Source organism: Leuciscus leuciscus, assembly GCF_965113295.1.
Source record: "Leuciscus leuciscus genome assembly, chromosome: 25".
Taxonomy (NCBI): Eukaryota; Metazoa; Chordata; class Actinopteri; order Cypriniformes; family Leuciscidae; genus Leuciscus; species Leuciscus leuciscus.
Genome location: NC_138724.1, coordinates 31,551,775 through 31,578,180, shown reverse-complemented (window position 1 = coordinate 31,578,180; position 26,406 = coordinate 31,551,775). Strand labels below are relative to the sequence as shown.

At 40.5% G+C, this 26,406-nt stretch overlaps 2 protein-coding genes and 1 long non-coding RNA gene across 5 annotated transcripts in view; all 3 read left to right on the top strand.

The window, feature by feature from the left end:
• The window catches only part of LOC309491185 (uncharacterized protein), a 202,665-nt gene that overhangs the window by 156,909 nt on the left and 19,350 nt on the right, over nucleotides 1-26,406 (top strand). The window lies entirely within an intron of this gene.
• On the top strand, nucleotides 601-9,233 carry LOC309491304. Of its 3 annotated transcripts, none has more exons than XR_014203006.1 (4): nucleotides 601-1,234; nucleotides 2,125-2,333; nucleotides 2,636-2,712; nucleotides 8,444-9,233. It is a non-coding gene; the product is annotated as an uncharacterized lncRNA (long non-coding RNA). The 3 variants fall into 3 exon arrangements; XR_014203007.1 differs by having other exon boundaries at nucleotides 2,122-2,333; XR_014203008.1 differs by lacking the exon at nucleotides 8,444-9,233 and adding an exon at nucleotides 3,592-3,918 and having other exon boundaries at nucleotides 2,636-2,737.
• Nucleotides 11,342-25,736, top strand: LOC309491215 (stonustoxin subunit beta-like). Its single transcript, XM_082160672.1, has 6 exons — nucleotides 11,342-11,417; nucleotides 11,720-11,793; nucleotides 13,297-13,397; nucleotides 22,033-23,720; nucleotides 23,956-24,042; nucleotides 25,569-25,736. Exons 3-5 carry the CDS (start codon nucleotides 13,298-13,300, stop codon nucleotides 23,983-23,985), a joined length of 1,818 nt encoding a protein of 605 aa, XP_082016798.1. The 5' UTR covers nucleotides 11,342-11,417; nucleotides 11,720-11,793; nucleotide 13,297; the 3' UTR covers nucleotides 23,986-24,042; nucleotides 25,569-25,736.

Genomic DNA, 26,406 nt, shown 5'->3' with positions numbered 1-26,406 from the left:
TCTCCTTCCTCCATCTTTCCCCTTAACTCTCCTCCACCTTCCCTCCATCTCCTTCCTCCATCTTTCCCCTCAACTCTCCTCCACCTTCCCTCATCTCCTTCCTCAATCTTTCCCTCAACGCTCCTCCACCTTCCCTCCATCTCCTTCCTCCATCTTTCCCCTTAACTCTCCTCCACCTTCCCTCCATCTCCTTCCTCCAGCTTTCCCTCAACTCTCCTCCACTCTGTCCTCCACTCTGTCCTCCACTCGTCCTCAAGCCTTCCCTCTCTTTTCCTCCATCTCCTTCCTCCATCTTTCCCTCAACGCTCCTCCACCTTCCCTCATCTCCTTCCTCAATCTTTCCCTCAATGCTCCTCCACCTTCCCTCCATCTCCTTCCTCCATCTTTCCCCTCAACTCTCCTCCACCTTCCCTCCATCTCCTTCCTCCAGCTTTCCCTCAACTCTCCTCCACCTTCCCTCATCTCCTTCCTCCATCTTTCCCCTTAACTCTCCTCCACCTTCCCTCCATCTCCTTCCTCCATCTTTCCCTCAACGCTTCTCCATCTTCCCTCCATCTCCTTCCTCCATCTTTCCCTCTACTCTCCTCCACCTTCCCTCCATCTTTCCCCTTAACTCTCCTCCACCTTCCCTCCATCTCCTTCCTCCAGCTTTCCCTCAACTCTCCTCCACCTTCCCTCATCTCCTTCCTCCATCTTTCCCTCAACGCTCCTCCACCTTCCCTCCATCCCCTTCCTCCTCCTTTCCCCTTAACTCTCCTCCACCTTCCCTCCATTTCCTTCCTCCATCTTTCCCCTTAACGCTCCTCCACCTTCCCTCCATCTCCTTCCTCCATCTTTCCCCTCAACTCTCCACCACCTTCCCTCCATCTTCTTCCTTCATCTTTCCCTCAACTCTCCTCCACCTTCCCTCCATCTCCTTCATCCATCTTTTCCCTTGACTCCCCTTGACTCTCCTCCACCTTCCCTCCATCTTCTTCCTCCTTTCCCCTTAACTCTCCTCCACCTTCCCTCCATCTCCTTCCTCCTTTCCCCTTAACTCTCCTCCACCTTCCCTCCATCTCCTTCCTCCATCTTTCCCTCTACTCTCCTCCTTCCTCCACCTTTCACAGCACGGGTCCGAGTCGGGCTGGAGGAGTTTGCTGAGGGGTCCGGGAGCAATAAGAGGGCGGCGAGGGAGGCAGCGGCTCTAAAAGCTCTGGAGGAGCTCAGGAGCAGAGGGCCGCTGCCGGAGAGGGTGAGAGAATGACTGACACCACAGAAACAGTGTGACGATAATTTTCAACGGTCCCCTTCAGATGATATTTTATTCATTTGTAATCTGTCATCAGTTATTGTAATCTAGTGTCTGTGAAAGATGATTGACACTGACAGCTAGTGCTAAAACTACTCCGACTAGTAGCCATCAGTGTCTGGGACTGTTTTCCATTGTTATTCCAGGTAAAACAGACGAGACGCACCGCAGTAAACCTGTAGCGACCCGTATGGCTTCTATAGGAGACGCTTCAGCCGTTTAATACAGAACTAGAGTCAGACGTTCACTAACCGCTAGGGTTGTGGCGATAGACGATAGTATCGCGTATCGACGATAGTTAGAGATATTGCAGATGGCAGAAGCCTTTGACGAGATCAATACTGCAACATTGGCTCGTTTTCCCATTAATGTATTTTATTATTATTATAAAGCTATTATTATTAAATGAATTAGGAAGTACAAAATGTTTTTAAAACCGACTAAACTACATCCCCACATCAAAATTGAATTGCAAGGTGATCCATTGTCGAGAGTGTTTCATCATTCTTATGCAGATCCATATTATGTGAGTCTCTTATGTGAGTCAGACTCAGATACACCTCACTATACCTGGAAATAACAAGATCTAGCCTATTAATAGGTGACTCCACCTTAGTAAAATAGAAAAATATTATTATTATATAAAATGAAGTAATAAAACAAGCAAATTAATGAGTAAATAAGCAAGTTAATAATCAAATAAGTAAGCCCCGCCCCCTCACGATAATATCGTGAGCATATCACCGAACACTACTAACCACACGCTTTTATTCCCATCTGCTTCATTTTCTGTGTGTCACATGATGTAATCTAGAGTTTCTCTATCCTAGCAGAGACTTGGAGGACGGCGACGGCTGCAGGACTGCCTGCACCATCAGTCCCTCTCTGGCCTGCAGAGGTTTGCAGCCGCTCATGGGGAGGAGCTTACCCTGACATCAGTGGAGCGGACTGGGCTCCCTAATTCACAGAGGTTAGGGTTAACCCAGGGTTAACTCCTCATGGGAAGGAGCTGGTGGAGCAGATGGGCCCCCAATTCCCAGAGGTACACACGCTCTCTCTCTCTCTCTCTCTCTCTCTCTCTCTCTCTCTGCAAGTGTATTTATAGAGCACCTTTTATACACTATGGCAATTCAAAGTGCTTTACAGGAAGGAATTAAAATAATCACAAAATAAAAGCAAGAGGAAGAACGATTAAAATAGTCATAAAAGGAATTAAAAGAGTAAAAAGATTATACAAAGATAAACTTCTCATCTGGTAAAACAGCAGTGTATCAATATTTTGCACAGCTTTACTGTGAGATTTCCCCATGGTGATTACTCTGTGTCTGTGGTGTTATTTTGGAGAAATCGATTGGACGTCTCCAATAGACCTGATTTTTCCCTAAAGTCGGACCGGAGGAGCCCTAGGACTGACTCACGGGGTAAACGTCACTGAGCTTACTTAAAGTCCCTGTAAAGGCAATTCTACAAAAAAATTCTAAACACATTATAAGTGCTAGAAATGTATTGCTAAAACATATTACAAAGACTGAGAACTGTGAAGTACTAAATTGTGGAGTTAGACCGTTAAACAGTTTTTCACCATTGCTGTGAGCCGGATTTTTTGGGCGGTGCTAAAACGGGGGATTGATGACGCACTGCGGCCCCCTGAGCTTGATTGGGCCCCTACTTGATAACGCACGGCGTCACTAAGCCTATCGGCGCTCAATCGCGAGTTACTATAGACAGCCTACAGTTTGCAAGCTACTATGCCCACGGCTCTGGCTATACCTTCGTCATGTAAATGCGTATTTCCTGGATGCAATCACTTAGAAAACAGATCGGTGTCCTTATTTCAATTTCCGAAAAATGATCATATCAAGAAGAGGTGGATTAATCTTGTGAAGAGCTAACGTTACCTTGATGGAGAGCTGATGATCACCACCACACCCGCCTCTGTAGAGATCAGGATAGTTTACTTTCCAGTGAACTGGAATTCACTGATAATCCGCTGTTACTGGTGAATGGGGCCGAACCGACTATCTCCCGCTGTCCGCCTCGGCCTTCATCCTCCCGTCGCGCCGACATGCGCGAGTCATATTTCCCGCGAGTGGGCGTGGTTTCAGCGCAGCCAGCGGACACGCCCCCAGCGTTTGAGAGCTGAGACTGCTGCTCATTTTTTCGAGATTTTGATAGCTTATTTTATTTACTTGGCGGCTTTTTTAATCATTAAAATTGGGCTGGGTGGCTAATAACACATTTTTCGGTGGTATGACAAACTCAGAACACATACTTAATTTTGACTTTACAGGGACTTTAAGCTGGACTGTGACGCTAATTTCTTCTGGAAACAAACTTTGTTGCATTACTTTCCTGTTATCTCTGTAAAGCTGCTTTGAAACACTCTGTATTGTAAAATGTGCTATATAATGTGCTTAACTCTCTCACACGCATCTGGACCTCACTTGTGTCCTCACGGTCATGATCACGTTTCACACACCTGTCATCCACTCTTCTCACGGTCTCTCTGTCTCTCAGGTTCTCCTACCAGGTGAAATTGGGGGGTTGCTCCTTCCTCCCCATGAGCGGCTCCTCTAAGAAGCAGGCCAGAGAGAAGGCGGCCCAAGCAGCCGTGGCCATCCTCCTCACAGAGGAGACATATATATATATATTCTTGTTTAACTTTTTTTCACCTATATTTTTTAAAAGGAAAAAAAATCTGTACATTTATTTCTTTTTATGCAACTTTAAATGTGTAAATAAAAGATAATTCATTGCTCTGGACATTGTTTATTTTTGTAATGACAGTCATAATTTCTACATGAAACAAATTCTTCTATACCTTTTTTTTCCCCCAACTATTTACAACATACATTAAACATATCAAAATCAACATAAACATTTAAATTTACAGTACATAAAATAAGAAAAATTATGTAGACTTTTATTCAGCTGAGTGGGAGACCCTGGTGTGCTGCTGGACCGGGATGGGCTCCACAATAGAGACCCTGGTAAGGCCTCCTGCTGGTGGGACATCATCTGGGATAGTCTCCAGAGTGTTTGACTGCATATTTACACTATCCACGTCTACCAACAGGTTTGCAGGGCTGACTCATGGAATAAATATTGAGATACTTAATTACACTAAAGTACTTTTAATAACCACTAATACCGCATTGGCGAAAAACTACTAGTCATATATTTTAAACCTTAGTTAAGCAATTTATTTTTTTTTTTTTCATTATCTTGCATACTCTAATGTACTTAAGGTATCAAGAGTAAAAGTAAAGGAATTCTGCAGGAAAAAAAAAACCTTGTCAGGGTTTTTATGATGTTTTGCATTTATATTACTGCATGTTGCATTTTACTTCTGAATATTTTCAAGGTTGATACATTTAAACTATATACTTTTGTGTAGTTTAATGTAAAACAATGCATCATATTGTAAAATAACAATTTTGTAGTGTTGCTGTCCCGTGTGGGAAAAATACTTTGAGTATTAACGAAGTATGTAGTTCCTTACATACCACCACTGGTTATTTTGAAAATTAAAGTAACAAAATGTAGGCCTATTGTCACAATATTAACAAATTGTTGCTAACTACAGCTCCGTCCCATTTCAAAGGGCAGATTGTTCTTGTCGCCTAGCAACAGTGACTGACAGCTGCCGAGGACGAGTGGGAGTAACATTCGCACTGGACTTTTTATATTCAACTGGGTTTTATATTCAAATGGGGTTAAAAACCTGTGTAAATATATTTACCATGGTCCATTTATGTGCATAATAAAAAGAATACACTAGCCTACAAAATCGCATCAAGGTAATATAAATGAACATTTGAATCTTCGGCTAAGCCGAAAGTACGACCTGAAACCATGTCCTCCAGTAAAATATAAAACATAAAAATGACAATAGCCAATTCTGGCTCCATAGCATTTCAAATGAATTGTCAGGATGGCAGCATACTCTTGCACCGTTGCTTGGCGCCTGGAGCGGTAATCGGGAACACCTGGCTGCAATTAGGAATCCCACGGAGGCTACATGGTACGTCCTTCGGAGAACGCATAGGCTGCATCCTTGAAGTCTTCAGTCCTTCGAAGGATGCAGCCTTCACATTGGGACACAGCTACTGACTGACTCACTCACTGACTCACTCACTGACTCACTCACTCACTGACTCACTCACTCACTGACTGACTGACTCACTGACTGACTCACTGACTCACTCACTGACTGACTCACTCACTCACTGACTCACTCACTCACAAGCTGTGTCCCAATGTGAAGGCTGCATCCTCCGAAGGCCGTATTTGAAGGACGATTGGCCGCATTTGAAGGCCGATTGCGTCACAGCGGCGCGACGAAGGACGTCCCAATTCAAAGGCTGCATCCTTGGAAGGTCGCATTTGAAGGCCGATTGCGTCACCGCGGCACGATGAAGGCTGTCCCAATTCAGTTCTGCATCCTCCGAAGTCCGTATTTGAAGGCCGGTTGCGTCATCGCGACGCGACGAAGGCTACCCTGATTCAAAAGCGACGCCAAATGCGTCCTTCGTTTCCCCGTGAAAGGAAGGATACATAAATGAACACTTAGCGGCCCATCCTACCCTATTCTACCCCATAACTCATTGCGCGCCGTTGACGACAGCATTTATTTATTTATTTTTAAAGGCGGCCGAGACTAGAGATCGGTGGTGGACAGCAAATTCACATTTAAATGTAAGTATTATGTTTTCATTTATTTAAAGGGCTAGCGAAACCGAGTTAAAGTTTATTATAAACTTCATCTTAACTCCTTCGTCACCATTGCGTGGCTTCATTTGTCAGGTAGTTTGAGGCAAAACGTGTGCTAATATTAGTTTGCATGTCTTGATGTGTCATATTTTGCAGTGTTAAGATTGCACCCCTGTGTTAAGCTTTTTTAGAGCAATTCAGGAGAAAAAAAATACAAAGTATGTCTGCAATGTATTGTGCTGTTGTTGTTAACAAGCCATGGTTAATTTGCTCTGCCCTTAGGATTGCAAGTGTCCTGGGACAGGTGAGGGTGTGAGTGGGAAACCCACTGCTGAAACTTGGCCCTGGTTTGACCTCAGGGCCCACGGTGAGGAGGAGCCAGCACCAGCACCAAGGCAGAGGCGAAGAGAGCAGGGACAGGCTGTTTTCTCTTCTTGAGAAAATGATTGAAAAATATATTTTTTTCTACATATTCTTTAACTTTTTTCACAATTTTTTTTAAAAGGGAACTTTAAATGTGTAAATAAAAGAGAATGAATTGTTCTGGACATTGTTTATTTTTTTGACAGTCATAATTTCTACATGAAACAAACTCTTGTATTTTTTTTTCAAATAAAATTGGTAAATGAAAATAATTTGTTCCATGGGCCACATTAAATTACTTTTTCCAACTATTAACAACATACGTTAAACATATCAAAATCAACAAACATTTACAGTACATAAAATAAGAAAAAAAATGATGTAGACTATTATTAGAATTTATTAGAATAATAATTAGACTTTCAAAAAGAGTAATTTCTGAAAAAAAGTACTTTTAATAACAAGTTTTTAGTATCAAGACTCAAGAGTAAAACTAGAGGTATGTATTCTGCAGGGGAAAAAACTCCTTGTCAGGGTTTTTATTGTAGTTTGTATTTATATTATGCTACTCCTGCATTTTACTTATGAATATTTTCAAGGTTGTTACATTATATACTTTTGTGTAGTTTAATGTAAAATCATATGTGAGAAAAAAAAAAGGTACTTCAGTAGGTTACTTCACATTTGTACGTGAATATTTAATGAAATATGCAGTTCCGAAAATTAAAGTCCCATATCAGTTTGAAAATTAAAGTCTCATATAAGTTTGATATGTCCCATATGAAAGGGCGCATCTGAAGCGCTCGGACCGGTCTAGCCTACGGAGGATTGTTCTTGTCGCCTGGCAACCGTGACAGCTGCCGATGACGAGCGCGAGAAATACTGGACTTTTTTATATTCAATTGGGTTTTATATTCAAACAGGGCTAAACCGAAAATACATGATCCGGCAGCGCCGGGGCTGAAACATCCTCACCATGTCCTCCAGTAAAACATAAAACATAAAAATGACAATAGCCAATTCTGGCTCCATAGCTGTTTACTCAATTAGGCTATATCAAATGAATGATCAGGATGGCAGCTGTCCTCTCGCACCGTTGAGGAGCGGTGATCAGAAACACCTGGTTGCGCAATTAGGAAATCCTATGAAGGCTACATGATGCGTCCTTCGGAGGACGCATAGGCTGCATCCTTGAAGTCTTCAGTCCTTCGAAGGATGCAGCCTTCACATTGGGACACAGCTACTGACTCACTAGGTGTTTCTCAATGTCAAGGATACTTCCTTGGCAGGACTGGTCCTTCCAAGTCACTTCCTTCAGAGGCTAGGCGAGGCTCCTCTTTAGCATTCGGAGAGAACACGTTTTTCAACGGCTCTGGAACAGGCTAGCAAGTGCACGTCATTGCGTCATTACGTCAGTGAAAATGAAAAACAGAGCGTTGCTATGGACGCAGTTCTGTTCACTCAGGCAATATAATCGTTTTTAAATCAATAAACTCCTTTTTAATCATATTGATTCTTTGACTGTCAAGTGTGTTTAAACAGTGCGGATCAATTTGACCCATAACATAATGGATGTATTTTTTTTTTTAAACAAATGTTTGGTAACGTATACTTACATTTGAAAGCATATTGCGCCGTTAACGCTCCGACTCCGTTAACGTCCGACATTTAGAATTTTTTTTGAAAAAGATATCAAAGCTGCGCGCATAGGATTGTGGGTGATTTGAGAGTGCGAAGAGTGCGAAGAGCGCGAAGGCTACACATATGCATCCTTTCCTGTATATGGGTATTTTTCGAACGAAGGACTCAGTCCTTGGTTGAAATTCCGAGGATCCTCGACATTGGAACAGTCCTTCGACGGATGTCGATGACGTAGCATCCTCGAAATTCTGGCTTCCGAGGATCCTTCCTTGACATTGAGAAACGGCTACTGACTGACTGACTGACTGACTGACTCACTGACTCACTCACTCACTCACTGACTCACTCACAACCCTAAAGCTTTGACTGTCAGTAGCTTTTCACACTGAAACTTGATTCCTTTCCCCATTAACACCTGATCTATGATGTCCACAGCCGTCCTCCAGCATTTCCCGGACCCCAACAGCTCCCGGAGCCGGAACCCAAGAGTCTTCTTGACCGTAATTCCCACGGCTCCCACGGCAGCTCCCACACTCCAGAGGCTTCCCACACCCGTAACCCCCGGCTCCTGGACCCGGAGCAGCTTCTGGGCCCCACACTAAAAGATTAAGATTATTATTATTATTATTCACTTGTGTTTGTTTCAATTTAAACTTTTGCCTCCATCACCTCCTCCGTCTCCTCCATCACTGTGTTTACTGTTCTTTTGAACTGTTTTTATATTATGGGGTTCAGTTTTATTTCCTGTTTTAGAAGCACAAGCTCATTTTAGCCATTTAAAATTGTTTGGTTTTATCCATTGTTTTTGTTTGTTTGTTTTTTGTTTTTTTAAATGTTACCTTTAAGTTTTATGTATTTATTGATGCAGTGAGTTTTAGTAAAATGGTATGTTCCAATTAGTTTTAGACTTAGTTTTAGACTGTTTTTAATGTTCTGTACTTTTAATGCACTTAATGTTTAATGTTAACTTACTGCTTTATTTATTTGCCCCTGCTTTTAAATAAACGTCTTGCTGCTTGTTCCTCATCTCTGCTGTGGTTCTTGTGTCCGTCGGCTGTGATCACATGATCTCAAACTCGACAGTCTGTAGGATAAAGTGTTTGTTTGGAAAATAAAGTGAAGCTTTTGTTACATTTTGTCCACTTTCATAAGTATCAGTCCATCTAGATTTGTTCGTGTTTTCAGTTCAGATTTCTCAATCATGTTTTATTGCTCATGTCATGTGATCTCTCCCTGTTTGGCTTTATTTGTGTAATTTAATGCTTTGCTCAAATGGAGTTGTTCAGAACTGGACAGACACTTAACATCCATATTTCCTCAATCTGTGTTTGGGTCAGAAATTAAGGTTGTATTTTAGATTTAGATTAAATCTGAACCTTGTATTTTCTAACTGATAACTGGTGTTTAATGTTCCAGTATTATAATTCCTGATATTTAATAGTGATATTCTGCTGTTATTCAGCAGTGTTGGGTCTGTGGACTCTGAATATAATGCAGTTGTAGAACAGTCGTTACTGACACTGTCATTTAGTCAGATATATTGTTTGTGTAAAGAGTCTTTGAGTTTAAGTTTCTCTAAAACCTCTTTCAGATCCAGAAGACACAGAAACCAACCAGAGATGATCATCTCCAGAGTCTCTCAAACACAACAGATTCAACAGGCAAGAGAAGAAATTAAACTTTCATCTGAACATCTTCAATAAAGCTTGTGATTCATGATTTGAAAACTCTTTCTCTGTCCCTAAACCGTTACTATCTGTGTTTGTTTTCTGAAGATGGACATTAACACACATGGGCCGATAGATTACTCACTGACAGGTTAGTCTAGTTAAAGAGTCTGACCTGTGCTTGAACTGAACCAATGAGTGTGAAGATCAGTCCATTCAATCCCATCATGCATCTGGCCTCTGAGTAACTGCAGGCCGCTAAAGCTCAAGGCATCCATGCATTAAAACTCTCTCACGCAGAAGAAGATCAGGAGCAGAAGAACTCAGTGCTGCTTTACACCAGGAGAAACTTCACCTTCAACTCTTTAAATCACAGGAGTTTATTACAAACAATCCACTTCTGGTCCTGATGGAGCTCTAAACCTCCAACCCGTTCTGAACCGCAACTGTATATCTAACAATATTAAAGCCTATATACGATTATAAGTGGGAGATCCTCATATCTGAGAGTCCTGGTCATCAGAAAGTATAAAGTTTAGTATTTCACAGTCCCATGTTCAGCTCCACAGCTTCTGTAGCTCTAGATAACTCTATAGGTGTGTTGGACATCGGCTGCGGCTGGATGTAACCGATCGGCGAGAGTAGCCGCGTGCAGGCGGGGAGGAGCTGCAAACGGAGACGTGAAGTCGGACACTTTCTGGTTCCCGTAGTGACCGCTCACGTGGTGTTCGCGTACTTTACCACAGCTGCAGTGAAATAAATGTAATATTGGCCAAATAATACACAGATGTTTCAGAGACATTTTCATTCAATATGCCTACTTTATGTACTGCTTCATACAGCGTCTGTTTGAACAAGAATAAAGTTCAACATAATTGCTACTATTAATGAAGTGGAGTCTATACGTTTTTTAATCAGTTTTAATTTGATAAACATGACACAATATAACATACGACATGAAAAGAGTGTTTACTGTTATAAAAAACTGATTTGTGAGCTTTAGAGTAACTAAAGGTGTTCGAATAAACACGAAACACACGTGATCGTTGTCATGCGGTGAATCCGGCCAATCGTGGAACAGCTGTGTCGTCATCAGCCCTCCTGCAGCCCAGTGCAGCCGCTCTTGAGAAGCTGCGCTGGCTGAGTTCTCCGGCTACTCTCGAAATGCTCTCGCGGTACTTTGATGGCATATGTCACAGTCACGTGGCGTCGGCGCTGTATCAAGTCGGACAAAATTTCTAACCGGCATGCACTGCTTCAAGTCAGCCGCCGATCGGTCTGCGCAGAGCTGTATGAAGTCGAACAAGCCTTATATTGTCTCTGCTGGTGTGTGTGTGTGTGTGTGTGTGTGTGTGTGTGTGTGTGTGTGTGTGTGTGTGTGTGTGTGTGAGTGACGGTGTTTTCCAGAGCAACAGCTTCATCTACTGGTCATTCACCAGACCGTCATCATGACAGTGAAACTTCGACTGCGATAAAGGAAACAAACGCCGCGCGAGCGTCACTACGGGAAGCAGAACGTGTCAAACTTCACCTCTGTTTCTGCTGTCACGTGTTAAAGACACACTTTAGAGAGGAACTGAAAGCGAAAGGAGAGAACAACCACGGAAAGAAAACGGTTCAGGTACGTAATAATAATAAGTGTTTGGAGATGTGGCTTTACAGACGGCAATGCGATTTGTTAATCTTCTGATTTAGGTAATCTAATTTTCTCAATAAATCATAAATATATCTTTAATTAACGAGTTTGCTTGCCCATAGAATCTTTAAGATATTAGGTTAAACTTATTTGGCTTGCTGTCCACTGAAGAGGGGCTCGATGAAGCAGCTTCAACTCGAGCTCTGATATACCCCCCAGTGGCTAAATGTAGGATATGATAATTGAAGGGCAAGGTACCTGAGATGAAGGTGGAGTTTGGGGAGGTGGAGGGATACTGGAACAGCTGATGCTAGAGAGAGGTAAGCGGCTGCTTATATACTCAGGCTGTTGATTGAAAGATTAGATGGGCTCACTCCTCCCTAACTTGCGTTTAGGAACTTCATATAGAAATAAGCGTCAAACACGTGATAAACTTTCTAGTTCTACATCAGCTGATGCGGAAGCGCTGAAGAGGAGGACAGGTAAGCGAACAACATTATGAAAGATTTCATGTCAGAGAGAATTACACACTGGCTCAAAGATTCCTCACTGAAATAATGTACAACAGGGCTAAAGGCACACATTAAGACAAATGTACCTTTTTAATGTTCCCAAATGCAGAAAAATATATGTTTGTATTGAACATTGATGGAGCAACAGATTTTGTGTGAAAATAAATCATAGTGATTCATTTTGTTTAAAAATCGTATAAATGTATGAGGTGGCGAGGTTTGTCTTTTATCCCACAAACACACAGGGAAAAACAGCCTGAGGCAAAACACACACAGTTGCTTATTGATGCAAATACTTTAGCTAAAATAATGTTTTTAATGATGTCCAAGTTAATATTTGTTCTAAACAATCACTTTAGCAAAGTTTGTACTATTTTCAGTTTTGTTTTGTTTTTTGGATAAATAAAATAATTCATTTTTGTTCAGTAAATATACTATCATTAAAATATGTTAATAACAATATATTTAAAAAAGTAAAGTTTCTGAAATCATTGAAGCTTTCAATACATTATATAGCAATTATATGATATGATTAATATCATATTTTTAAATATGATTGTTTCATTATAAATATGGGTATTATCTCTAAGATGGACACCCAACTTAATATAATTACCATCTGAATCTAATCATGTCCACAACTGGAAAAGTCAGTCAGATATTTATTATCATGTTTATTATTGTGCTTTTGCCCCAAATACCATACTTTTACATAATCTTCTGTTATTGAAAAACTGTTGCTTTAATTACCTTTAATAAAACTGAAAACTATTAAGACCTTTGTCTCAAAATTTTAATTTATAGATTCTCATTTGCTACTTAAATCTACAACTTTTAAAAAACATCAAATATTAGATTTTTTTACTTTGCGCTGCTGCTCGTGATCGTGTCACAGATCAGCCAAATTTCCACGTGCATCTTGAAAAGCGGATGTTTAGGAAAGTGCTGCGGCAAGTTTTTGTGCATCTAGTGAATCAGAGAAGAATAAAGTCAAAGGTGCCTTTAGCCCCGTTGTACCCTACATATGTATATATAATTTTTTTATTTACTCTAGCATTTTTACAATCTTTTGCCATTAAAATCACAAACAATCATTTTGTACAGTGTATAGAAGCAGCCAACCAAACAGTTCTGTCTGTAAAGCATAAAAAAACCTTCAAATTTTAAGATGTATTTATACTTCTGTTTACTTTCAGACAAGCCTTTATTAATCCTTTCTTCAAACTTTGTCTTGACCTGTTTCTATTTTTTACACTTACTTTAGTTTTATGAAATTCTTTTAATTTTAGTTTGTGATTCTGCATCATTAAATTCAAACTAGAATTGTGCATCCCCCTCAATTCAAATTCTGAAATGTAGAAATCATTTTTTTTAATTATATGCCTAATGTTGCAGCAGTGTTGTTTATACTGGTAGTCAGTGACTTAAAATAAGTGTTCAGGATCAGTAACTGGTGTGTGTTTGTGTGTTTAGAATGGCTACAGTGGGAGTGAACGTGATTGAAACAGCGGCTCTAGGGAGACCCTTCCAGCTGGGGATGCTGTATGACTGCAGGAAAGATGCTCTGATACCAGGTACAAAAAAATGTATTGGTTACGAATGTAAAATAGGTTCCCTGAGAAGGGAAATGAGATGCTATGGGGAGCGCTTCAGCGTGACTGATGTCTGAAGCGACAATTGTATTGGCCGGCGACAGCCCATGACGTCTCTACCAGTGTGACCGTGAGTCTAAAAGGGCTCCTGAGGAACACGTCATTCCCTTCTTCATCTGAAGGCAACTTCAGTCTTTCTTATCCACAAATCGTATATATGAGATCTTTCAATCAGGTTTCAAATCATTGCATAGTACTGAAACGGCCCTTGTTAGAGTCTTAAATGACATCTTAATGATTACTGATTCGGGAGCTTCTGTCATTTTAATCATGCTGGACTTGTCTTCAGCTTTTGATACTGTTGATCACGGAATTCTCATCTCCCGACTGGAGTCCTATGTGGGTTTAGGTGGGGTAGTGTTAAACTGGTTTAAATCTTTCCTAACAAACAGAACTTTTTCTGTTAAAATTGGAAATTTTACTTCATCATTACGCAAGCTTTCCTGTGGCGTACCACAAGGATCTGTTCTTGCACCCACTCTGTTTTCTTAATATTTACTTCCCTTGGGATCCATTTTCAGGAAACATAATATAGCCTTCCATTGTTACGCTGATGACATGCAAATTTATCTGCCTTTGACCGGCGGTAATGAGAATGCTGTTAGTAATTTATCAGCATGTTTGAATGATGTAAAGGCATGGCTCTCAAATTTTTTTTTTTTTTCTGAACTTAGATAAATCGGAAGCTATTGTTTTTTGCCCCTCCGAACAAAGAAGACAATATTTACCTAACCTTGATCTTTTAAATTTCACTATTTTAGCAAAGGTTCGTAATTTAGGTGTTGTAATTGATAACAACTTACAATTTGATAGGCAAATTGCCTCGGTAGTGGGCTCTAGTTTTTTTCATCTGCGCTCTTTTTCCAAAATTAAATCTTTCCTATCTAATGCTTCTCTAGAAGTTGCTATTCACGCCTTTATAACATCCAGGCTAGATTATTGCAACTCTCTTTATTATGGGATTTCTAAGAATCAAATCTCTAGATTACAAGTTGTTCAGAATGCAGCAGCACGTTTTTTGAAAGGAGGCAAAAAATTTTATCATGTGACACCGCTTTTGAGATCCCTTCACTGGTTACCGGTTCAATATAGAATCGGCTATAAAATTTTACTGCTAGTCTACAAATCCTTAAATAATCTTGCACCATCTTATTTATCGGATTTACTCCACCCATATACTTCAAATCGAGAACTGAGATCAGGAAACAAATCCCTCCTTCGTATTCCTAGAACCCGCTTGAAAAAGAGGGGAAATAGAGCTTTCGAAGTGGTGGGCCCCACTCTATGGAACAATCTTCCTATCCAACTTAAAATGGCTTCCACTTTATCTGAGTTTAAAACAGCGCTAAAAACATATTTGTTTGGATTAGCTTTTAATGTGTAATTTACAGTGCCCTCCACAATTATTGAACCCCCTGGTAAATATGATCAAAATTGGCTGTAAAAAATAAATCTGCATCGATTATCCTTGTGATCTTTCATTCAAAAAATGTGCAAAATTCTAACCTTTCATTGAAGTAAAAGAATTGAAAGTGGGGGGAAATCACATTATGAAATAAATGTTTTTCTCCAAAACATGTTGGCCACAATTATTGAAACCCCTAGAATTTTTTACGAGTAAAATATCTCTGAAGTATATTCCCATTAATATTTACCTTTTTTAGTACACCAGGGTGACTAGGAACATGAAACTGTCCAGCTATGACTTCGTGTTTCACAGGAGTTTAAATATGAGGAAACACAAAGGCCAAATCCCCTTAATCATCCATCACAATGAGTAAAACCACAGAATACAGTTCTGATGCGTAGCAAAAGATTGTTGAGCATCACAAACTAGAAAGTGGCTGTAAGACAATAGCTAAAGAATTGAAAATCCCCATTTTGACCATCAGGGCAATAATTAAGAAGTTATAACCAACTAAAGATGTTATGAATCTGCCAGGAAAAGGACGTGTGTCTATACTGTCTTAATGCACGGCGAGTATGAAAGTTTGAGTGGCCAAAGACTCTCCAAGGATCACAGATGGAGAATTGCAGAGATTAGTTGAGTCTTAGGGTCAGAAAGCCTAAAAAAAAAATTATCAAACAACCCCTACATCCCCACATGTTGTTTGGGAGGGTTTAAAAAAAAAACTCCTCGCTCATCCAAAAACAAATCCCAGCAAATTTAATTGTCAGACACGACTGGATCTTCAAACAACACAGGGTTCTGTGGTCAGATGAGACTAAAACAGAGCTTTTTGGCAGCAAACACACTAGATGGGTTTGGTGAACACAAGGATAAAAAGTACCCCATGTGTACAATTTAATATACCATTGGATCTTTAATGTTGTGGGCATATTTTTCTGCTGGAGGTCCTGGACTTCTTGTTCAGATACATGGCATTGTGGATTCTATCAAATATCAACAGATAAAAAATCAAAACCTGACGCCTTCTGCTAGAAATCTTATAATGGGCCGTGGTTGGATCTTCCATCAGGACAACGATCCAAAACAAACATCAAAATCAAAACAAAAATTTGTTGTGGAGCACAAAATGAAGCTTCTGCCATGACCGTCCCAGTCCCCTGACCTGATGAGTGGAGTGAACTGAAGAGGAGAAGCACCAACATGGATCTGGGAATCTGAAGGATCTGGAGAGATTCTGTGTGGAGGAATGGTCTCTGATCTCTTGTCAGTTATTCTCCAAACTCATCAGGCATTATAGGAGAAGACTCAGAGCTGTTATCTTGGCAAAAGGAGATTGCAAAAAGTATTTAATAAAAGGGTTTCAATAATTGTGGCCAACGTGTTTTGGAGAAAAACATTTATTTCATAATGTGATTTTCCCCCCACTTTCAATTCTTTTACTTCAATGAAAGGTTAGAATTTTGCACATTTTTTGAATGAAAGATCACAAGGATAATCGATGCAGATTTATTTTTTACAGCCCATTTTGATCATATTTACCAGGGGGTTCAATAATTGTGGAGGGCACTGTACTTGAACTTATCTTTTAATGCACCATATTTGACTGTTGATAGTGATGTTGTTGGTTCATTATGTATTTTGTCGTGATTATTGTACAGCACTTTGGTCGGCCAAAAACCGGAAGTAAATGTGCTCTAGAAATAAACAAACTTGAACTTGAACTTTAAGGAGCCGGGACAAGCAGCCCGAAAAGAGACGCAGTGTCTCGTTTCCCTTCTTAGGGAACATAGGTTACATTTATAACCCAAGACGTTCCCTCTGAATGGGAACCCGCACTACATCTATGGGGAACAAATACTTAGTCCGCCTTGCTGAGGGGAATACATGCCCTATTGGCCGTGACTAAGCACTAAAAAAGCTGACTTTCCTGACCTCACTGTCAGAGTCAGATTCCCCAAAGGTACACACCAGCCAGCTGTCAATGACACTATTCCCTACGGCCACTGACCAACCTACATATCCTAAACAAGGAAAGTCCTTGCAGGGCCAAGTGGTTGAACTCGGCCCAAGGGCAGATCTCAGAGGCTTGGAATCATTTACACACTGAAAGATTCCTTTAACCTGTTAAGCTGCAACGCCACTTTTGAAAAATCCCCAGAAATGACATACCCAAACTGAAACAGATACAGTTCATGAACCCTTTGCACTAAAAGCACAAGTATGATCTCATTTGAAAGCTGACACCTGGTAGTTTATTGTAAATGTAGAATTAATTATTGTCATAATGAAAAAAACATTTTTTAAATAGCTTCAAAGTTTTGTAAAGTTATTAGAAATTTATTTTTATTAAACATATTCATGAAAATAAAATTGAAGTGGGCCCTGGAGCAATCTAGAAATGCACTGCAGCTAAAGCCATATGTGTGACCATGTTATATTTAAAATCTGAAAATGATAAGTCTAAAACTCTGTATTTGGTTAAATGTTTTTCAAGATCATGTCAAATTACTTTATTTTGATTAGACTCTAAAAATGCTACTGATGTTTAGTCATCATCTAAGTAATCTATTCAGTCTATTGTCTCTATTGTTTTGTGGTGCAAACGAGCCCCATTCAGTCTCAGTCTCCCCAGTACACATTCACACCTCTCCAGCCTGGTTATGGCTCTAAATATGCATATCTTTTGTCTGCATTATAGTTACTAACGACTGGCTATTCACAGGCTATTCATAGGGTTTCAATCCCTAATTTATTTTATCAAAGTTCTCACTTATATTTGAAACTGTATCAAATGCTCTAAAACATTTCAGAAAAGCATTACTATTTAGAAAAAAACCCCATAAAAGAATAACTTCTAGGTGACAGGTGCACCTGAGCTAGCTAGCATGTTAGCTTAGCACACCATCAATACACGACCATTTATGAGATTAAAACTATGTTTGTGCTTCAAACTTATTTCATAACTCAAGTCGAGTGTTTTAAATAATCTTCTGTGATCTAATTTGGCTTCAGATAAAAAAAAAATCAGAAAGAAAATATATTATTTATAGTATGCACGATGATAAAGTCTATATCGATTAGCATTACATTATAAATATAATCTATTATTATAAAAATACCTGGCATTGCTTGAAGAACACTCAAATATCAAATATCATTTGCAATCATGTTTATTGTCTTCAAAACATCTATATCTGCATATTACAGCGATCTCTGTGTTAGCTTTGTGTGTAGCTGCTGCTATCAGTGACGTCCTTGAAGGTCACATGATTATGGCTCTTCTTCATGTTCCATATATGGAGTATTATTGTGCATATAGCGCCCTCAGGCTATAGGTATGAATTGAAAACACAGCACATCTCCGTAAGAAGCGCTCATAATGATTACATCGACGCATTTGGGTATAAATTCAATAAATATTATTCCTGTCTATAGAAATATGATGTGAATCTATGAGAATATATCAATATTTCTCCAAGTCTGCACATTTTTGAGCTAAAAGCCCCGAGGGACGTTGTTTTGTGAAGCACTGTCATGACGACAGCACGGAGTTTTTTTTTTTCTGAATGGACCAGCTGACGGTCATAAATCATATTAAAGGTATCAACGCATTTTTCCATTTCATAACTCCTGACACAAAATAAGACATAACTGTCACTATAAGTTTCTCAGAATACAATAGTTGTCAAATACTGAAACTTGAGTCTTAAATCTTTTTAATGATGTATAGTTTGTCAAGGTAAAACATTTAATCTGATAGTAACTTTGAACTAAATAAATAAAAAAACGCTTCAGTGCGCCGACGCACTGGTGAGGGTTAACAGGTTAAGGGAATATGGCCAGGCTTGCAAAGAGACCTGGTCTGTCACTTCAGGGGGATTTAAAACATCAACCCCTAGATTCACCAGATTCACCATCAGCCTGGTCAGCCTACAACCTGTCTGCCTAAGCAGAATCTCTAGATTCAGAGGCCTCCAATGAGAAGGCATTGCAACAGGCAGTAACCACTTCACAACAGATTCCAGAGACAGAAGTACTAGAAAGCAGAGACTTAGCAAATCGACCCCCCATGCGAGGGGAGTGACTCTGAAACTCTGCTCTGACTTGCAGTGGAGAACTCTACATGATCAGCCTCTAGAAGAAGGGAAGAACTGACCGACATTGACATAATTATGTTGTTAAAGAAGGCCTCAGAAGACCTACCATTAACTATCCCCAGGGAGCGAAGCATTCAGCATATCAACCCTCTCAAACGAGGGGAGCACTACACAGGCTCGGCCCAAAAAACAGTTCAGCCAGGAGGCTGAATGCCCATCACTAGACAATACTGCTATTTGGGCTCCAGACAGCAAGGCACTCTGCATACTGAGCCTCTAACAAGGTGAGTACCAAACTTAGCCTACAGGAGTATCTTAAGGAGGCTCACGGACAGCCTAACAACTCGAGACTGCAGCCCAAAGTACTCTACATAATGACCCTCTAATTGAGGGGACTACTAGCTAATACACTAGACTTAACCTATCAGAGAGGCTTACAGAGAGCCTTGTTACTTGATTCAAAAGTACACAGAATTCTAAGGAGTCCTTAGTATAATGGCAGTTAAGGAAAGGGCAGTATCACCCATGTTCAACCTAAGAGAGCTCAGCTGGAAAGGGGGTCTCTGATGGGCGGAGGACTCAACAGGATGACTTGCACAAGAGGAGGCCTAACTACGTATTATACTAGAGACAGCCCAACCAAGAACAGAGTTCTCAGAGAATCATGCCACTGGACAAAGCTATCCAGGCGGAGGTCAGGGATTGCTGAATTCGTCAGGAAGACTCTCTTAACGAGAGGAGGTAATACTATGTCATGCTAAGGCTGCTTTAACTGACTACACTACTCTTAAGGAAGTCGTCCTATGAGGGGGTTACTGAAAGGGGTTCCAGTTGGAAAATCTAGCAGTAGCACTTAAGGCGAGACACTACAGGTGAATAGGGTAAACATTTTAACTAGCAGATATCACCATGAAACTTTCACAGTTGATTACCTACATTAAGATGAGAAGAAAATGTATTACAAGTTTTCTGTAATTTAATGTTTAAATATGCAAATTAGGCAATATCTAATCAAATATGCACTAATTTGCATATATTTAAAAAAACAAAATCTGAGTATTGGATAAAGCCAGGTTAAAAATTATTTTTTCATTGTGTTCACGTATTAGATGGGGAAAAAAATTACAGAGGGATTATGTGTTTTGGAATAAAATGTTATATAAATCAGGCTAGGAATAATATATTTACAAATCCCTCTGTAAATGTCTTCATAATATAACTAGGTACAAGACTGGAAGGTTTGGTGTATATAGGTGCTACTGAAGTGGAGACTTGGAGTATGAGAGAAAAGTCATTTTGAGAAAACGGGCTTTAAAGATTTTTCATCAGCCAATGAGATCGCGCATTCAGCCCTTTTACTTTCACGATTGGTTGCTGATAAAAAGGAAATGACCATATTTGGATCCGACAGGATTGTACACAAGAGAGAGAGCTTCCTAACGGTGCTTGTGATGACAGGCTGCCGGCAGAGATCGCGGAACAGCATGTTGATTAAGAACGCAAACTTTTGTTGAATTTATGAGAAATCTACAGACGCAAACAGACAAAGTGTAATAAAATAAAGACCTAAATGTCTATTTCGGACTTTTTTTCAACACAAGTCTGAAAGAAGACATGTTATTGAAGACAAATATCCAAAAATCTCAAAATTGACAGTAAAAAAAAAAACGATGTTTTTGCCTGCCGTGTCTCGCCTTAATAGTGAAAAAAAAAAAAAAGAAATTCAAGAATGAGGGCAGATGTTATCGGCCTCCAAGGGAAGGAGGGTAGGATTTTTTTTTACAGTGTTAATGTCTAGATTGAATCACTTCCCTGAGATCATGTTTCTTCTTCCTCGCCTCACGCCTCCTCTGCGAACTGCTTCTCGGAGGAGGAGGACGTGAGCGACACTAGCCCTCTGGTCCTGTCTTTGGTTGTGAGCCCAAGTTGGGCCAGTTTCCCTGCCAGTTTGACCTGGGCCGGCGGTGTATGAATGTTTTAAAGGCTGCCACCCACGCCTTCGCCTCCTTACACTTATCCTTACACTTACACTTAGTTCAGAAGGCGAAACCAGTGCATCGGAGAGAAAGCCCTTCTCTGTGTCCCGATGCTAGCCAGGTTCACCCACTGATGTCTCTCTGTGGCCACCATTGCTGCCATCAATCTGCCAATCACAGCAGAGGTCTGTTTACTGGCCCAGAGAGCGAGATCTGTGGTGTGGCGCAGCTCAGCCATCGCATCAGGGGAAAGACCCTGACCCTGGTCCAGGTCCCTCAGCAGATCGGCTTTGTATGCTTGCAGCACATATGCCATTTAAGCGATGTTGTCCCAAGGGGCTTAGCTGACAGGGTCGGAGTCTTCAGTGACGATGTTTCCCCCTTTGAGAGATAGCTCACAACCGTCTCTTCAATGGGAGGCATCGACACGTATCAGCCCTCATGCATCCCCTCGACATTTGCATAGTTAGAATGCTGAAATTGATGGATACGAGATAAATACGGTTTCTTCCATGCTCTCTCATTCCCCATAGGGTCTTGTCAGACGCAGTGCGAGTTCCCATTTAGAAAGGGAACACAAATACTACAGTTTACTTACAATTATCCATTCTATCACACACCCTGAATAATGATCATTTCATGGATGACTCTAATCTGTGATGCTGTATCCAGTTTCTTTTTGCTCTGGGTATTGTAGGGCAAAAGTTTTGTAGATTATATCACTTGCAGCAGTGAATAAATGCATCATATTGTGAACAAACTGAATGATTATCAGTTAATTAGACTTCTAAATAGGTTTTTTCTGCACATCAATTACTGCAATGCTATACAGACCAATTATGTAGACTCATATTTCAGGGGAGATTTAACATGCATTCTCCAGTGTCTATTGGTAGGGAAAGTGACCCTGATAAGCATGTACCATATAAGGACACTTCAGAAAGAAGTGTTTTTTTGTTTGTTTTGTTTTTACAACAGATGCACATAGCCCTACAGTGGGATCATTTAATCAAAATTGTGTTTATAGACATAAATAATGACTTGACTGTATTAAACACTTTATACTTTTGCAGGAATCACACTGTGGGATCAAGAAAAGCTACAGCAGAGTCTACGAGTCCGTCCCCAAAATAACACAAATTTCAAAGTCACAGCTTCAGACTCCATTAAAGACAAATCAAGCTTACTGAACATTGACGGCCCTCTGAAACTGAGTGTTTTAGGGGGACTCGTCAATGTCACTGGAGCAGCCACATATCTCAACGACACCAAGAAGTCCTTCAAACAGCAGAGACTGACGCTTCATTATCATTCAACCAGCAGGGTTGAAGAACTTACCATGAACCACTTGGCACCTGAAAATATAGTTCATCACAATGTGTTTGATAATGACGCAGCGACACACGTGGTGACAGCAGTGCTGTATGGAGCAGACGCCTGCTTTGTGTTTGATAGAGAAGTTTCCTCAGATGAGGAAATAAAGACAGTAGAAGGAGAAGCAAAAGTTGCCTTTGAGAAGCTCAAACTAATTTCAGTAGATGCAAACATCAGTCTGAAGATGAATGACGCTCAGAAGAACGCAGTCCAAAAATTCACATGCACGTTTTATGGTGACTTCCAGTTACCGTCTAACCCGACCTCTTTTGAAGATGCGTTGAAGGTTTTCACTGATCTTCCAAACCTGCTGGGAGAAAAGAAAGAGCTGGCGGTTCCTCTGAGAGTTTGGCTTTTTCCTCTAGACAAACTTCTCTCAAAAGCTTCAAAACTTCAGAAGGACATCAGCATGGATCTAATCATGGCGATTGAATCAGTGATTGAGAGTTTAAATACAACTGAGATGAAATGCAGTGATCTTCTGGAAGACTCGCCTGCCTCGACTTTTGCTGCATTTCATGATAAAATCCTGCAAATGAAGCAAAACTGCAACATGTACAAACTGAGACTCATGGAGAAACTCGGCTCTCTGCTGCCAAACATCCGTGAGGGGAAGAAGGAAACTGACCTGAATGATCTTCTACAAGAACATGATGAATCTCCATTCAGAGGACGAAACCTGGCAGAATGGCTGAAAGAGAGAGAAAGAGAGTCTGACGTCATTAAACTATTGCTCAGACAGCTGAAGGATGCTGGTGCACAGGTAGAAGACAACATAGATCTGATTTCGATGGATCTGGAAGTTGGAAATCTGGTCTGTTACACATTCACATCACTGAACTGCTCAGACGTGCTGCTTCTTCAACAAAAGGCCAATCTGAATCCTTTAACTAAAGGAAAAAATGAGAACAGCCCTGATCCAGAGCAGAAGTCTTGGCTCACTCCTGAGATCCAAAAGACACTGAGGAGCAACTTGAAGATTTTAAAGAAATTGATCGATTCAAAAGACCGTAAACCAGCCAAGTTCATTGTGTCCTCAAAGGAAATGAAGAATAATCCAGGTTCATGCATTCTGCTGTATGAAAGTGAATGTGATGAAGCTGTTTGCTTTATTCCTCCATCCAAACCAGCCTGTCCAATCACTGAAGAGATCAAAGATAATAGTGTGGATCTGAAGGTTCCTCCATCATGTCCTGAAACAGTGGAGCTCAGAATACTATACAAACGTAAGCAGGATAAAGTCTGGAGATCTAAACCTGTGCTGAAGGATCAACTCACAGTTACTCTGACTGATCTGAGAGAAGAAGCTGTATATGAGATCAGATGTGCAGCGCTGGGGAAACTCGACTACACCGTATACAGTGACGTCACTGAAGTTGTCACAGAGGTATGATGATCATTTATCAGCTGAAGAAAAAATACATGAGAAGCTTTATGAGAATGAGTAAACGGTAACTTCTTATCTTGGTTGTTAATTATTATGAAATATTTCCTCTAGGGAAAGGGCAGTTTGATTACTGGTGAGTCAAATATTTGTCCTGCCCATAATTTTTTTTTAAACACTTTGTTGAATTGTGGTGGTCTGTGAATAACAACAAGAGTTGTATTTGTGTGTGTTGCAGGCATTGACTTTAAAGGAGAGGGTCAGTTGATCCCTTCTACTACCTCTGAGAGTTGTTGGTCTCCAGGACCTCATAAATCTTTTCAGAGTATGTGCCTCTTTTTCATAAGAATTACATTTTTGTGTGACACTAGCGTTCTAGGTGAATAAACTTATGTTACAGACACAAATCCAGTGGGTTAGTTCACTGCTACTTTGGTAGATTGCCTTACATTAGTTGATAGATTGGATATCACTTTGCACAGACTAGGTCTATGGCACTATGTTGATACCTTGGATGTTTAAGTCTTGTGGCTTCACATTATGCCACAAATACTGTCAGTAGAGCTTAAAGAGAAAGTACACCCCAAAATTATCATTCTGTCATCATTAACTCACCCATGCCAAACCTGTATGACTTCCATTCTTCTGTAGAACACAGAAGACGATATTTTGAAGAGCACTGGGAACCAAACAATATCAAACCACTTTGACTTTCATTGCATGGCATTTTTTTTGTCATTTTTCTAAATGTCTTCATGTTTCACAGAAGAAGGTAATACAGCTTTGAACATGGATCATTCCTTTAAATATGTTGGCTGCTCTCATCTGTTCCAGCTTTTTATCCAAACTCTAGTAGCACAGAAGTGACTTCTAGTTCAATGTTGAGTGTTTTAAAGGGGGGGTGAAATGCTATTTCATGCATACTGAGTTTTTTTACACTGTTAAAGAGTTGGATTCCCATGCTAAACATGGACAAAGTTGAAAAAATTAAATTGTACGTTTGAAGGAGTATTTCTGTGCCAAAAATTGCCCTTCCGGTTTGTCACAAGTTTCGGAAAGTTTTTTTCGAGTATGGGCCTGTGTGACGTCAGCTGGGGCAGAATTTCCTTATATGGGTCCTAAGCACTTCTCCCGGAATAGTGCGGGCGCGCGCGCACTCGTAGACCAGAGCGAGAAAGAGAGCGAAAGCAGTACCTCATCAAAGCGCTCTGTTCGGCTTTAGGGAAGTCAATGTCACCAAAGAAGTGTGTTTTTGGTTGCCAGGGCAAGACAACCCTGCACAGATTCCCAAAGAACCCAGCATTAAGGGACCAGTGGATGGAGTTTGTTTTTTCAGAGCATCAACGGAGTTGTGCAAGACTGTTTGTTCCCTGCATTTCGACGATGATTGTTTTATAAACAAAGCCCAGATCGACGGATTTGCAGATTGTCTAATGCTTAAGGATCGAGCAGTCACAATGATAAAGGTTCACGGTCGGTCGTGCGTTGGACCGGGCGACGGTGCAACCGGGCGATGAGTAAAACTGCTTCTATTGTCTCTGTGTGTTGTTAGCTCGGCGCGTTAGCACAGCTTTAGCTTCGCCCACACAGCACGCCTCCAGCCACTCGTTTTTTTCCCGGAAAAACTCGGTACAGCCTATCTTTCTTTTATAAATATAATAAAACTAAAGACTTTTTGGAGATATGAAGGATGCAATACTACTCTATAGGTACTCAAGATTAACAGGAGATTGAGTGAAAATGAGCATTTCACCCCCCCCTTTAAGATCTTTATATAGACTAGATAATGTTACTGATGTAAATGTGATAAATGAAAAGCATGTGAGCTGAACTGTGTTTGTGTCTCTGTAGTATCAGAGACATTCAAACTGAGACTGATGGAGGAGTTTCGGTATCTGAGTGAAGAAATATCACCTGGTCGAAGACAACTACTGAATGATGTCTTCATTGAGCGGCACATCACAGAGGAACCAGATTCTCACATCAATAATAAAAAAGAAATAATAAGCAACAACATTTTCGAAACCAGGACCGTTTTGATGAAGGGTGAAGCTGGCATTGGCAAAACTGTGACTGTGCAGAAGTTCATCCTGGACTGGGCTGAAGAGAAATCAAACCATGACATTGAATATATATTTCTGATCCCTTTCCAGAAGCTGAACATTATCATAGAGACGGTGAAGGAGTGTAGCTTCATGGAGCTTCTGCAGCGATGCTGTGAAAACACTGAACATCTGAATCCTGAGTCTAGGATCATGCTGATCTTTGATGGACTAAATGAGTTTAAAGTTCCTCTAGATTTCCAAACCACAAAGAAGATTACAGATCCAATCAAACCAGCCTCAGTCTCTGATCTACTGACAAACCTCATGATGGGAAATCTGCTTCCAAACGCTCAGATCTGGATCACCAGCAGACCGGCAGCAGCCAATCAGATTCCTGCAAGGTTTATAGATCGTGTGACAGAGATCCAGGGCTTTAATGATGAACAGAAGGAACAGTATTTCAGAAAGAGCATCAGTGATCCCAGAATGGCCAATAAAGTCATCAGTCTCATCCAGAAATCTCCACGCATCAACAGCATGTGTTATTCACCAGATTACAGCAGAATCATTGCAGCGATTCCAGAGGAAATCATCAGTACAGGCGGTTCAGATTTCCCAAAGACTCTCACTCAGATGTACAGCAA

What these genes read in the sequence shown, in the direction of transcription:
- LOC309491215 (XM_082160672.1), top strand. Translation starts at nt 13,298, where the DNA reads ATGGCTACAGTGGGAGTGAACGTGATTGAAACAGCGGCTCTAGGGAGA. An exon ending in GAAAGATGCTCTGATACCAG is followed by an intron (nt 13,398 to 22,032) that starts GTACAAAAAAAT and finishes ATACTTTTGCAG; the next exon opens with GAATCACACTGTGGGATCAA. An exon ending in TCACTGAAGTTGTCACAGAG is followed by an intron (nt 23,721 to 23,955) that starts GTATGATGATCA and finishes TGTGTGTTGCAG; the next exon opens with GCATTGACTTTAAAGGAGAG.